Genomic DNA, 14,160 nt, shown 5'->3' with positions numbered 1-14,160 from the left:
ACACCCCTCTACCCTGGGCTGGGTAGAGCTCCTTTTCTAAGTACAGACCAGACTCCAGAGTGCAGGAAGGCTCCAACCTTGACCCACAGTGCTAGCTAGCTTCAGGGGCTTTATGCCTAGCTGGCATGTATCCATATTGCCTGAAAGTCCACAACTCCTGACTAATCAGCAGGACAACTTATTGGGTGAACACGATGTCATTTCAGAGCTACAGTGATAAAACAGTGTGGTACTGGCATAAAAACAGAGAAGTCGACCAATGGAATCGTATAGAAGACCCGAATTTTAACCCACAAACCTATGAACACCTCATTTTCGATAAAGTAGCTAAAAGTATACAATGGAAGAAACCAGATGGTGCTGGCATAACTGGATGTCAACCTGTAGAAGAATGAAAACAGACCCATATCTATCACCATGCACAAAACTCAAGTCCAAATGGATTAAAGACCTCAATATCAGTCAGAACACATTGAACCTGATAGAAGAGAAAGTGGGAAGTACCCTACAACAGATGGGCACAGGAGATCGCTTCCTATGTGTAACCCCAGCAACACAGACATTAAGGGCAACATTGAATAAATGGGACCTACTAAAACTGAGAAGCTTCTGTAAAGCAAAGGACACTGTCACTAAGACAAAAAGGCAACCTACTGACTGGGAGAAGATCTTTACCAACCCCGCAACAGACAAAGGTCTGATCTCCAAAATATATAGAGAACTCAGGAAACTAGACTTTAAAATGCTAAGTAACCCAATTAAAAAATGGGGCACTGAACTGAACAGAGAATTCTCAACAGAAGAAGTACAAATGGCCAAAAGAACACGATGTCATTTTAAACACAGAATTTGGGGGGCTGGAGAGATGCTCAGTGGTTAAGAACACTGGCTGCTCTCCCAGAGGACCCAAGTTCAATTCCCGGCACCCACGTGGTAGCTCACAACTGTTTGTAACTCCAGATCCAACACCTTCATACCAGCAAACCAATGTACACGAAATAAAAATAAATCATTAAAAAAATAAACAAGGGATCCGGGCACCTTCTATGTTCCTATGGGGGAGGGGATCCACTGGAACCAGTGGCTTTGTCTCAAGTACAGTCCAAAAAGTCTCTGCAGTTATCAGAGAGCGGGGTTCCTCAGCCATCAGGCTGAATGTGCTTTGTGGGGTGCCAGTCTGGTGTATTATGGCAAGCCCAGCAGAACCTGTGGCCTCACCTTGTTGAATATGACAACACACACTGTATCTAAGCACATCTCAGTTCACATCAAGGACGGGTGCCCCCCTCCCCACCCCACTCCCATGCTGAGGAACTGCTTAGCAAGTCTCTTTGGGACTTGCGGTGTCACGAGGGCCTGGCTGGTTCTAGGCGAGCCATGGAAAAGACTGCATAATGTAGGTAAGCCAGGTCCAGGAGTCATTCCAGCTGCCTGGGAGGCTGAGGCAGGGGGACTGCGCTACAGAGTTCAAGGACAGAGACATCAAGACCTTATGCTAAAAGAAGTCACAACAAAAAAGTGCCTAGATGTTACTCGGTGGCGGGGTGCTTACCTAGTCTGTGTGAGGCCCTGGGTTCAATGCCAGGCACCAGGGAGGAGGGAGGAGAGATCAAGAGACTGGGATTGCTGGCAACCAGGCACTCAGGTGGACAGTCCTCTGAGATGAAGCTGCCACCACTCAGACCAATAGGCAGAGCCATGCTCAGACCTCCCCTCTCTTATCTACTCCTCGACTATCCAGCATGGTGGCCACCAGCCGCAGGTGACACCTCCCATTTCAACTGACACAATACCAACGATTTTTGGAAGGAATAAAAAAAAGACTATCATCTTGTCATTCTGGCTCCATTTCTGCTGCTGGGCAGTCCCAGAGGACTCAGATCAGGGGTTCCCGGCCCAGTGCAGGGCTAGTGACACGTCTCACCATCCCACCCCATGCAGATGACAGAATGACAGTGTTTGCAATGGGTCTTCAGTGCCCCACACGCCAGCCTCTGTGTGACGAGTACCGATTCACTGAGAACGGAGGATTGAGTTAGGAGAGGCGAAGGCACAGGCCCAGGGTGGCAAGCAGCAGAGCCAGGACTCAGAGCCCACTCTGGTGACCTCACGCGTGGGTCACTGTTTGCTCTAGGTATTACAGCTCCACTCTTCACATCACCATGGAACAGACCAGAGTATAGGGACAATGACTACATTGAAGGAGACACTGGGCAATGAGGGGACAGCGTGATATGGAAGACAGCGGTAGGCGTCCTGTGACCTGATCAGCCTGGACACTGCCTCCGTTATCTGCTGCCTTTTTTCTGTCTCCTGGAAGCAGACATGTCCCACTCTCCACCCCAGGGCCAGATGACCGAGCATGGCCCTGTTCGTTAAACAAAGGAAGGCTTCAGGTCACGGCAGCAACAACAGGATGGGAGGCCCCTTCTCTGCCCATGAGGCACTGCCCATATTCTACTTGGGCACCAGTGCAGGACAGGGTGTGGTCCCCTTGGATTGGGTCATTCTAGTCCCTTAGTGCCAGGTTTTCCTAATGGAAGTGAATTACAGTGTGGGGTTAGGGAGCTTGTTTAGCAATGACAACAGTTGTCAAGGGCCACGTTTAAGCCACGCCCTCACCTGATCCTTACACCCACAGGTACAGGTAAAGAGACAGTGGGTCATAGGGGTTTGCCGGGTCTTGGCAGAGCATAAAGTGATGAGTTTATTTAAATATATTGATATAATCAATAAGCAAGCTCTCGTTTTTGTGGACTCTTTCTAGAAGCCAGATCCTTTGCTTGGCATGTTAGGTATGATGGCTCAGAAAATCCTGAGCTGCCAGTGAGAAAGGCACCAAACTGGCATCTTATGGAGTCTGGGCACTGAGGTCACTGGGCTGGAAAGGACAGCAGCGAAATAAAAATAACAAGCATGTCCAGCTTGTAGCCCTTGGATCGCCATGAATGCAGTCCACAAAATCCTGAACTTAAAAACATGACGAGAGCTGCTGGTGAGACGCTTGGAGGGTTAAGGGATTGCTGTGCAAGCTTCATGGCCTGAGTTTGGTCCCAGGAACCCACACAGAAAGGACGAGTGAACTGGCTCCACAGAGTTGCCTGCTGATCTCCACACATACTTCACGGCACACATGCCCCCCCCACCATGTACACACACATAGTAATTAAATTTAAAACACTGAGGTATTTTGGTAATTATTTTGGAAACTCAACACAAGGTTTCTGTGCATGAATTTTGCAGATGACAACACTGTGTCATGATGTCAAAAGGTTGGACGTGCCTGCGAGAGGCATCTTTATGAAGCAGGTTTCATGAGAATGCATTGGGCCTAAGGAGTACCTGGTACACTATGAGATATTTCTGTCCCAAAGGCCTCTTGAGAGTGAAGGATTTGTCACACTCTGACAATGCCCAGGGTACCTTCAAAATGAGGGATTTCCCTCTGCGGATGTCATTATACAGAGGGAGAGGCATTTGAGCATGAAATTTACAAGAAAGGCCTGAAAGGATCTCGGGGCCACACTGACAGGTGGGGTGACAGATGTGGAACACGTCCCTTGTCACACTGCTCTCAAGAAGAACCAGACCCATGCCTGAAGCCGTTACCGTGGGTAAACAGCCTCTGAAGATGGCAGTGGGAGATAAGTGCTTCACCACATGCCCCACCCCTGACCGGGGCACTCTAGGCTGGGACTCTACCCCCAAGCCAATGCTGCACACCCCTTTGGATTTTTTTTCTTTCCAGAGAAGTCTCATTAAGTTGGACAGACTGGTCTCGAACTCATCATGTAGCCCAAGCAGGTTTTGAACTTGCGATCCCTCTGCCTTAGTCTCCTTAGTAGCTAGGAAAATACACCTGTGCCACCAGGCTTAGCTCAAAACCTACTTCACAACAATAACAACGATGAAGAAGGTACAGCAAAATACTAGCAATATCAAGGTTAAGTCAGTCCTCTGTCTATGGGCTCCTCACCTGTGCATTCAACAACCACGGCACAAATTAGTTAGAGGGGAAAAAAACTGTGTCTGGACAGAAAGTAGAGACTTCTGTTCATGAGGTAGTACCATGGGGCAGCTAGCACCTGGGAACACGGTACCAGATGGTGTAAACTGCGAGATGAGGCAACACGCACAGGAGGCTGTGCAGAGGCTATGCGTCAACGCCATCCCATCTCCCATTAGAGGCTCAGACACTTGTAGAGTCTGACATCCTCAAGGGGTCCTCAAATCACCCACAAATCCTGAGAGTGACTATTTTTTCCTGTCTTGAACATTTTCCCCCTTTCTGATTTTTGGTGGTGCTGGGAATTGAACCTGGGACTTTGCACATGCGAGCTTAGCATCCTAGGTGTGTATGAATGTGCAACACGTGAGTGCCCGGAGCTACGGAGGGCTGTGAGCCACCATGGGTGCTGGGAAACGAAACTGGGTCCTCTGAAAAAGTAATGAGTGCTTTCAACCACTGAGCTGTCGCTCTAGCCCAGTGGTTCTCAACCTTCCTGACACTGCGACCCGTTAATACAGCACCTCATGTTGTGGGGACCACCCCCCAGCCATAAAATTATCTCGTTGCTACTTCATAACTGTAATTTTGCTACTGTTATGAAAGATGGCTCAGCAGTTAAGAATACTGTCTGCTCTTCCAAAGGTTCTGAGTTCAAATCCCAGCAATCATACGGTGGCTCACAACCATCTGTAATGAGATCTGGTGCCCTCTTGAGGAAGGGACCTGGTCAAGTCATCCTTATCAATTTAGATCATGAAACCCAATATGGATAAGTTCAACAGAACCGCCATATATGGGCTGCCCATGCATGCTTCGACATTGCCAGGGCATAAATTTCATTTTTTTCACGAATCATAATGCAATATTTGATATGCAACCCCTGGGAAAGGGTTGGTCAAAGGTCGTGACCCGAAGGTTGAGAACCACTAGGATCTAGTCCAAGGATAACTGTTTTAATAGCACTAAAATTTTTTTCATGCAGGTTGAAGAGATGGTTGCTCTTGCAGAGGACCGGGTTCAGTTCCCAAGAACAATATGATAAGATTCAAAATAAGATCCAAAGGTCTCTTCTGACTTCCATTGCCACGGCCGGCATATGGTACACAGACATACAGGCAGGTAAAACACCCACACACATAAGTACACAGAGGCAAAACCACCACACACATAAAATAAAAAAGTTTTAAAGTTCTTTAAGTAATGATCACAGCCAGGTCTAGATTCTCTGAGTTCGAACCCATGTTAACATTAAGTCTGCTTTCTTCACCATCACGGACAGTGGGCCAGGGCAGGATGTGTGTGCCTGCTTGTATGTCTCTACTGACAGCCAGTGGTAGCCACTGATGGCTTTTACAGCCTGGGGATCTGGCTGGTGAAATGAAAAGAGCTAACTCAAATTTTGCTGGAAAAGTAGGTACACAGAGAATGACCAAGCGCTGTTACAGGGGACTGACTGTCAAGAGGTTAACTATGAGGACAGAACTCTGGCTGGAGGGAGGCTCCAGGAGACGTGGTAAGGATGCTAAGCCCTAAAGATGGTAGCTGTGGCAGTGAAGAGGGGTGTGTGTGTGTGTGTGTGTGTGTGTGTGTGTGTGTGTGTGCGCACGCACAACACACTATAGTCTGGAGACGGGGGAGGGGAAGGGATATGGAGGGCTTAATGTGGCCATTTCAGCTAGGTTCCTCAGAATAAGCTTCTCCTGAAATCTTCTATGAGGGGGGGACTTTCATGCTCCCTCCTGGTCATGGTGTCCAACAGGACCTGGGGACACAACTTCCTCTGTGGCACTCACTCAGACTGCCACTGACCCAGCTGGCTGTACCGCTGTATTTGTGCACACAGGTCCTTTCTCTTGCCGCCTTTCCCTGGGGTGACACTCCCACCCTTCAAGACAACCTGGTTCTGGAAGCACCCCGACTGGTCAAGCAGACCAGCTGCCCCTCCCCTGGGCTCCTCTGTCACCCAGAACCGCCTCCGCCCTTGGCTCGGGCATGTTTTTATCATAACTGAGCTGCTGGGGCCCTGGAATCCACAACGCAGGTCGCCCATGGCAGGGCTGGCCTCTGGTGGGGGCAGAGCTGGGGTCTGGCACGCTCATTCCCACAGGCAGTGAAGGCCTGCCACACCAGCTGGTTCACTGACAGGACACCAGGAGACGGCGCTGTCAAGAGCAGTCAACGGGAGCTGTGGCGGGTGCACCAGTTATGAGCCAGGTGCTAGACCAGGTAAAGAAGTGCCATTGACCCCACTGAGATGTGAAAGGCAAGCAAGCTTGCCTCCAGATGGGACACAGGGCCTGGCTCTGCTGGAGAAGCTCAAAGGGCACCGGGGGCTGGCATATTACCCCCAAACTGCAGCCCCTCTTCACAGGCTCACCCTCTGATCTCTAGAACAGTGTCCCGCTTGGCTTCCAATTCTAGTTCTGTTCCCCAGCTTCCTGCTCCCTCAGGCTTTATGTTCTAGCAATGCCGAAGTTCCCACAGGACACCATGTTGCTTTAACCTCTGCACCATTGAATACATTGTTTGCTCTTCCCAGGATGCCTTTCCACATCTAACAAACTCCTATTGATGCTTCAAAGCCCAGCTCAGATGTCACTACCCTGGGAAACTTGCTGGCTCCCCCCCCCCCCCAGGATTCTGTCACTCCACTATCCACCCACGCTATCTACCTCTGCTTTGCAGCGATAACATCTGTCATCCTACAGCAGGTGAATCTGTGACAGCAGGGTTGTCCCTACCACTTAAGGATGCGGGTAACAGAACAGGACACAGATGCAATCCCTCTTCTCTCTTGTCATTACAGTGTCTCAGAGCTTAGAACGGCCCAGGAAAATATTTTTACCCAAAGGCGCTTAGAACACTGTTGAATTCTGAGAAAGATGACCTTATGTGTGTACTAGAGGGGTTTTCAGTCACGGATTAATTAGGGGACATAACCGGCACAAGAGAGGGTTTACCTGTCCAGTGAGTGACAGGGTGATGTCTCTAAGGGAAAGCCACACCTCCCTGGAGACTTGGGAATCAAAGGGTGACAGAGACCCGCTTGCAGTGAACCCCAAAGGCTGGCTGGCCATCACAACCATCTCCAGTCAGCTCTGAGCTCTACACTGAGGCAGGACGGGGCGAAAGCAGCTAAGTGATCTCAATGGCCAGGGCCGTGGCACAGCCTAGCGGTTTAGGGACAATCTCGGCCTGGGCACCAGACCGGGGCTTTAGCGGGATGAGGGAATGGGAGGGAGGTTGGCAACTTACCACAATGATGTTCTCATGCTCCTGAGTGGTCAGGTTTGTGTTCTAAAGGACAGAGAAAGAAGGGAAGCACAATCAACAAAACCAGGCATTGAACCGCAGAGATCTACAGCACGGCAAAATGTCTTCGGTCTTCAGCTGTCCTCAGCCCCCACCCCCAATCGCTTCTTCACTCAACACAGCAGGCTAACTCTGGGACAGGGCAGAACAATGAGAACATCCCAGCTAGCTTAAACTGTCCACTGAACACAGCCCAGATTGACCGTTTGCAGGGGACTGTCTCGATTTGATAGCTGATTGATGTAGCAGGGCACAGCCCACTGTGGGCAGCACCACGCCCTTCCCAGATGGTCCTAGGCTGTATAAGAAAGCTCTCTGAGCACAAGCCCAAGCGAGCCAGCCAGCAGCAGAGTTCCTCTGCGGTCCCCTCTTCAAGTTCTTTGAGTTCCCGCCCTGACTTCCCTCAATGACTGACTGCAACCTGTAAACTGAAGTATAGCCTTCCGTTCCCTAAGTCACTTCCGGTCAAGGTGTTTTTATCAGAGCTACAAAAAGGAAACCATAGTAGATAAAGGTAAACTGAGCTTCCCTGCCCACGTCTCACAGCTCTGAGGCCTGGGATGACTCAGGTCTCTGGGGGTCCTGATACCTGCACCTCATGGGGCTGTGATCTGAGGATGGATTTAGACTTAGAACACTGCTTAGCATCAGAGGGAGGGTTCATAACCCATAAGGAAGAAAAAAAAAAGACCTGCGAGTCTCCACTAGGCGCTGGGTAAACCGTTTATTTTAGATCAATAATAGAGTATTCCAGCGGTTCTCAGAGTAGGCTCCTAAGCCACGAGCGCCCCCAAGATGTTCCAGCTAAACACACATTTGAGCAACGTACGTCTAAAACAAAACTAGGTTAATAACCCTGTTTTGGTTTATGTTGCTGCCGTGGTTTTCCCTGTTCTGGATCTGGAATCCGTTAAACTGCCTATGTTGTTGGCTTCCTGCGCGTATGTGAAGAAATGGCAGGAACCCTGGGAAAACTCAAAGCACCTGCTGTGTTCTCTTTTACGTCTACCGTGTCTCTCCTGGAAGGCACGGGCTGTCACCAGTGTCCACTTGCATTTCTCAACAGCCACATTTGGAGCTTAGGGTTGGCATGACGCAGGGCCCTTGCCCCTACCGTTACAACAGCCGATGGGAGTAGGGGCATCCAGGAGACCAGGACCAGCTGAGGTCAAAGGAAAGGTACCAAGCCGGACATCTGCCTCTGCCCAGCAATCTGGGGTACAGGAGGCGGAGACAAGGGCCACCATCTTCAGTGTCTGGGACAAGCAGAGGGGTGTTTCTCTGACTGTGATACTTTAATCTTTCTGGGAGGCCTGTGTCTAGTGGACGGTTAAAAAACACGAGTAGATGAAAGCCAGCTCTGCTCTTCCCTGACGGAGGCAATGAGCTTTCTGCTTGGTCCACGAAGTCTGTTTCACTTTTATTTCGTGGGTGGGTGTGCACGCATGTCACAGCACCAAGTAAAGTGCGGGTCAGAGGACAACTCCCAGGAGATGCTTTTCCAGTAGCTATGGGGTCAGTTCTGGAACTCGCTCTGTAGACCAGGCTGGCCTCGAACTCACAGAGATCCACCTGCCTCTGCCTCCCGAGTGCTGGGATTAAAGGCGTGCGTCACATCGCCTGGCAGATTGCTTTTTTTAAAAAAGATAAATTTATTTTATGTGTATCAGTGTTTTAACTGCGTGTATGTATATGCACAGTTGTAAGTTTCCATGTAGTTAGTGGCTGGGAACTGAGCTTGGGTCCTCTGCAAGGGCAGCAAGGAGTCTTAACCACTGAGCCACCACTCCAGGCATCATTTGTTTATTTGCATTTATTTATTTGTTTGTTTGTTTGTTTGTTTCTGAGGCAGGATCTCACATAGCCCAGACTGGCCTGGAACTCACTATATCACTAAAGGATGAAACTAAACTCTGGATCTTTGGCCTCTAACTCCCAAGGGTGAGGTGGTGTGTCCGCACCTCACCCAGTTCCTACACGGGATGCAAGCCTGGTTACTGGGTGGACCTAGAGGTGGTCCCTAGTGTCAGCTGTGTAGCTCGGTGAGCTACTGCCCAACGACAACTTGTTAAGATTTAGAATAGCCATGGAAACAGGAATCTGGCCATGTCTGTGAGAGAGTTTTTAATTTGGGTTAACTGAGGTAGGAAAACCCACCCTACATGGGCAGCACCATCTCTGGGCTGGGGTCCTGGACTGAATGGAAAGAGAAAGTGAGCTGAGTACCAACGTTTTCTCTCTCTCTCTCTCTCTCTCTCTCTCTCTCTCTCTCTCTCCCTCCCTCCCTTCTTCTCTCCTTCCCTCCCTCCCTCCTGTGCTGTGGATGTGGTATGTCCAGCTGTCTCCAGCTCCTGCTGCCCTGCCTTCCCCACCAAGGCAAACTGCACTTTCAAACGGCGAGCCCAAATCCACCTTCCTTACGCCGCTCCTGTCAGATCAACTGCAAACACACAACTGGAGATCCATCTGCCGGAGCCTCTTTCCCTCACACTGGGTTAGCAGGCTGGACACTGGGCAGGCAGGAGGCCCCGAGATTTGGAACCGTGACTGTGATTCACACCAGTTCACACCAGCACGTGGCCCTCCTTGGAACAAAGCTCTCTCCCACTCGTGTATCCCACCCCACTTGTCCGTCTGCCACTGCCACCACTTTCTAATCTTACCCCGCCAGGGGAGGGACCTCCAACATTCTGTATCAAAGAGGACCTGAGTTCCTGGGCTACAAGGTGGTGGCCAGCCTAGGACAGCCGAGAAACGCCGATGGAATGAGCATTCAGAAGTTTGAAGGGAGCATGCACAGGAGTGAACTGGGACACGAGGGATGACACTCTCCAGAGAGAGAGAGGGGGATGGGGACATCACTCAGGTGGTGGCTATTTTAAACAGGGAGTCAGCAACCCTTGCTTCCCCAGGGGTCAGGCAGGCGCATCCACAGGAGCAGTGTGGCTATTGTAGAATGCAGGAAACAGCGCTGAGGGCAGGGCACAGATCCCAGTGGGTTGCAGTGGGGTCTGGGAATACTCGTCCAACTCATTTGGGGCTGACTAAGGATGCCTCTCCACGACTGCTGCAGCCCCCGATGAATGTGGGCTGGGAGGCCAGGGTCTTGGTACTACTCTCCCCTGTCCATATTCGTGCCTGGCATTTGGCACAAGCTCTAGCAGAGGGCTGTCTGGCATGGTGGGTGGCGCTAGCCAGCCCAGAACAGGATGCTGAGTAGCGGTAGCTGCCCAATGTAGCCAGATTTTCCGTCTTTAAAGAGAACCTGGAAATGGCCATTGTGCTGAAGTCCGATTCTTTTTTACTTTTTGGCCTTGTTTTATTGTTTGACAATTTTGTACATGTATGGCAATTTCCTGCCACCCCCTGACACGCACACAGTCTGGTTTTAAAACCTCGAGCGAGGCAAACAATGCCTATCTGTGGATATCTGGGGGTGAATGGGACAGAACGCTAAGAAGGGCTGAATGAAACCAGAATGAGATGCTGCCTCAGCTGGACAGAGCAGGATGGAGGGGTTCATCCAGGCAGTGGCTCTCAACCTGCGGGTGACCCCTTTAGGGGAGCAAACGACCCTTTCACAGATATTTGCATTCCAATTCATAACAGTACCAAAGGAGTTATGAAGTAGCAATGAATATAATTGTGTTGAGGGCCACCACAACAAGAGAAACTGTATTACAGTGCCGCAGCGTTAGGAAGGTTGAGAACCTCTGATCTAGGGCCTTAGAGGACCAAAGTTGGCATCTGACCATGGTAGCTGCAGCGGCTGCTGTCAGAACCACCACTCAAATCTTGGGTCTGACCTAGGACTTAGCAAAGGCAACAGTCACCCTATACCTCCAGACAAGCCGGAGGCAACAGGAGCCAGCAAGGCTCACTCTCGATGCCCTCAAGACTTCCTTAGTAACCACAGGGAGATGGCACACCATGGGTAGATCTCTCCTGATCACTCAGATGGGGCTGGGAACGAAATGGAAGTAAAGATAGGCAACTTAAAGGGGAGAGAACCACGTCAAACTGGGGGGAGGGGGGAGACACCTTACCTCAGAGAGCAGTTTTGAGACGATTTCCAGTGGGGCCTGGTTGATGGAATCGTCCTGCAGAGGGGACGTGAGGGCCATGTCCACCAGTGTCCGTATCTCCTTCAAGACAACCTCCCAGCGGCTCGGGTTACTCAGGACTTTCTTGTATTTATATATCTTTTTCTGGGTGGAGAGAGAGATGGGAATACATCACCGATTTAGCAAAAGACTCAAGATGATCAAACAACCTCCCTGGCTGGGGTGAAAAGGTCCTGGGAAGCTGTCAACCTGGATTGAGCTCTTCCCCAAAAGGAAATGGATGCATGAAGAAAGCAACAGGCTCCGTCCAAGGTCAAGGGTGCGTCTGCAGACAGGCAGGCTCCGAATGCCAGGACAGCAATTTCCCACCCTGCTCCCGATGACACATGAAAAAGAATTAGGAGATTGCTCTTTTAGGTCGTGTCTTCTGCCAAACTCAGTCCCCAAGTCGCCAAGCACAGTACGGGTGGGAGTGTTCCCGGCCCACAGAAAGCTTTCTATGAGCAGATCCTATGAGATCTTTTGGCAAGTGGCATTCAGACAAAGAATAGGATGGTCAGGATAAAGGCCAGAATTGAGCTTCAGCCAGGTGGAGAATGAGTCCAGGATGGCCCAAGGAAGCCAGGCGAGGAAGACAGAGGTAGGCTCACCTCCATCAGCGGCACAGCCTCCAAACCCAAATGCAGGGCAGGGGCTGCTGCCTCCTGGATTTGAGGCCCCGTTAGTTCCGCCTCTCTGACATCATGGAAACAGAGGCCTTGAAGGGCGGAGGTCCAAGTCAAGTGCTCCCCTCCCCGTGGCTGCCTGCCTGGCCCTGCGCCGCCTTGCTTGCTGGGACTCTCAACAGAACGAGCTTCATCACTTAGTGCTAAACTCCCTGCTCCGTGGGGAAAGTGTAATCTCAGAGTCACAGCACCCCGTGCCAGCAGCCAGATGGGGTGACATGCCACAACCTCTGAGCCCAAGACTGAATGAGGAAAGGGGAAAAGAGGAGGGGAAGGTCCCTTACTTATGACTGAAGCTCAATCTGAAGGCTCTTGGTGTCTTCCTCTGCTGTTTCTGAATTAAGAATTACAAAATGACTTTAGGACCTGGGCTGAAATGGAAGATGGGGAGGCACATCCCAAATACAACAGGATGGGGATGGGAACAGGAAGACAATGGCTCCTTTTAGCTGTTATTTCACCTGAAGGACCCTAGGTCCCACGTTCATAAATAAGGTTATGGGAGGTGTTAGAGAGCTGCCTCCCAGACTCAGTGGGACCCACATCCATCTTTGGACTACATAGTTCATTTCCTTTATGCAGTTACGCACATGTGCACCCACTCCAGACAAAACATCCAACACAAATGAAACTCGATTCTTGTCTCTCTCAAACACGTACAACCCGCAGGAGCACAAACGGTATCCTCCATCCTTTCTCACATACTCGGTGCTTTCGTAGGGCTGCCTACTTGCTGGCTGATTCCCTGCTGCCTGCCACCTGCATCACATACAGAAACTTATATCTATGGGGTGTTTTTTGTTCTGCTGAGGAAGGACATCAAGCAACTCAGGGTGGCCTGAAACTCGCTATTTGGTCCAGGTTAACCTTAAACTGCTCATCTTCCTGCCTCCGCCTTCCGGGTATTGGGTTTACAGGTGTGTGCCACCACGCCCATCTCTCTGTGGTGTTTTTTTTTTAATGCCCCTCCCCCCTTCGTCCTTTCTTTCCTCGCTCTAGTCCTCTCATCCACCAACCTGCCTCACCTCTCCCTCTTCTCCCACCTCCTTGACCCCACGGCTCTGTGCTGGAGCCCTCGGTTCTCCACGGCTCTCCTCGGAGGCTACACTGGGCTTCAGAAGTGAAAGCAGCATTGTGCACAGCACAGGGGGTGGAAGAGAAGCAGGAAAGCCCACGGGCTTCCACATTCGGAGGATGGAGGAGGCGTGGCAAGCTCTGCTGGTACCGGGCACCCCAGTGACAAGTAAATCGCTTGTGCTGGTGAAGAGGGTGGCCACGAGTGTGTCCCTAACTCCATTATTTTAATAACACGATGTTACAGCCAGGTCTACACCAGGCTCCTCCGGACCTGTCACTAGCTCTTTCCTCGATGCTGTTGACCGATCGTCCCCTGAGCTCTGGGCTCTCAATGTGTACTAGAAAACCATGTCCTTGTCAAAAGACCAATAAATTAGTTTTTGAAAGTTTTCACCACACAATGAGAATCATCAAGACAATCCATCCTCAGGTCATCCCACAGACTCAACTTGCGCACAGTGGAAGCTCCCCTAATTCTTTTGTTGGCCAGCTGCAAGCTATTATGTTTCAAAGAGGAATTACTTAATGATTTCTGTAGAAATGATGTTCACTCATTTAAAAAAATTGAAACCATACTGAAAAGCGCAAAGAGGAGGGGGAAAAAAAGTCCTACAGCTCAGAAAGAGCTGTCATTAATATATGTGGCCAGCACAGTAATGGCCAACCCTCATATAAACTCCGCAAAGCAGGGTTGGCTGAGGTGCCACATGTCTGTAATCCAAGCACTCATTTGGAAACCAGAGACCATGGGTTTGCTGTGAGATGGCTCGTCCAGTAAAACGCTTGCAGAGCAAGCATGCACGGTGGTATGTGCCTATCATCTCAACGCTGGAGGTGAAGACAGCAGGGTACTTAGGGCTTGCTGGCCAGCCAATTCCAGCTGAGTCAGTGCGCTCCAGCCTCAGTGTGAGAGTCAGTAAGGCAGTTTCTCTCTCTCTCTCTCTCTCTCTCTCTCTCTCTCTCTCTCTCTCTC

At 50.5% G+C, this 14,160-nt stretch overlaps 1 protein-coding gene across 2 annotated transcripts in view; it reads right to left on the bottom strand.

Annotated features, from left to right (window-relative positions):
* Positions 1 to 14,160, bottom strand: part of Cmip (c-Maf inducing protein) — a 194,500-nt gene that overhangs the window by 34,356 nt on the left and 145,984 nt on the right. For both annotated transcript variants that reach the window (XM_005345735.3, XM_005345736.2), the window contains 2 exons: positions 11,368 to 11,529; positions 7,265 to 7,306 (listed from right to left, as the gene is read on the bottom strand). In XM_005345735.3, the coding sequence (XP_005345792.1) occupies positions 7,265 to 7,306; positions 11,368 to 11,529 (204 nt within the window). The remainder of the gene's footprint in view (positions 1 to 7,264; positions 7,307 to 11,367; positions 11,530 to 14,160) is intronic.

This window comes from Microtus ochrogaster, chromosome 4, assembly GCF_000317375.1.
Source record: "Microtus ochrogaster isolate Prairie Vole_2 chromosome 4, MicOch1.0, whole genome shotgun sequence".
NCBI classification, from domain to species: Eukaryota; Metazoa; Chordata; class Mammalia; order Rodentia; family Cricetidae; genus Microtus; species Microtus ochrogaster.
Note: the sequence above shows the minus strand (reverse complement) of the source record. Positions and strands in the feature narration are given on the sequence as shown.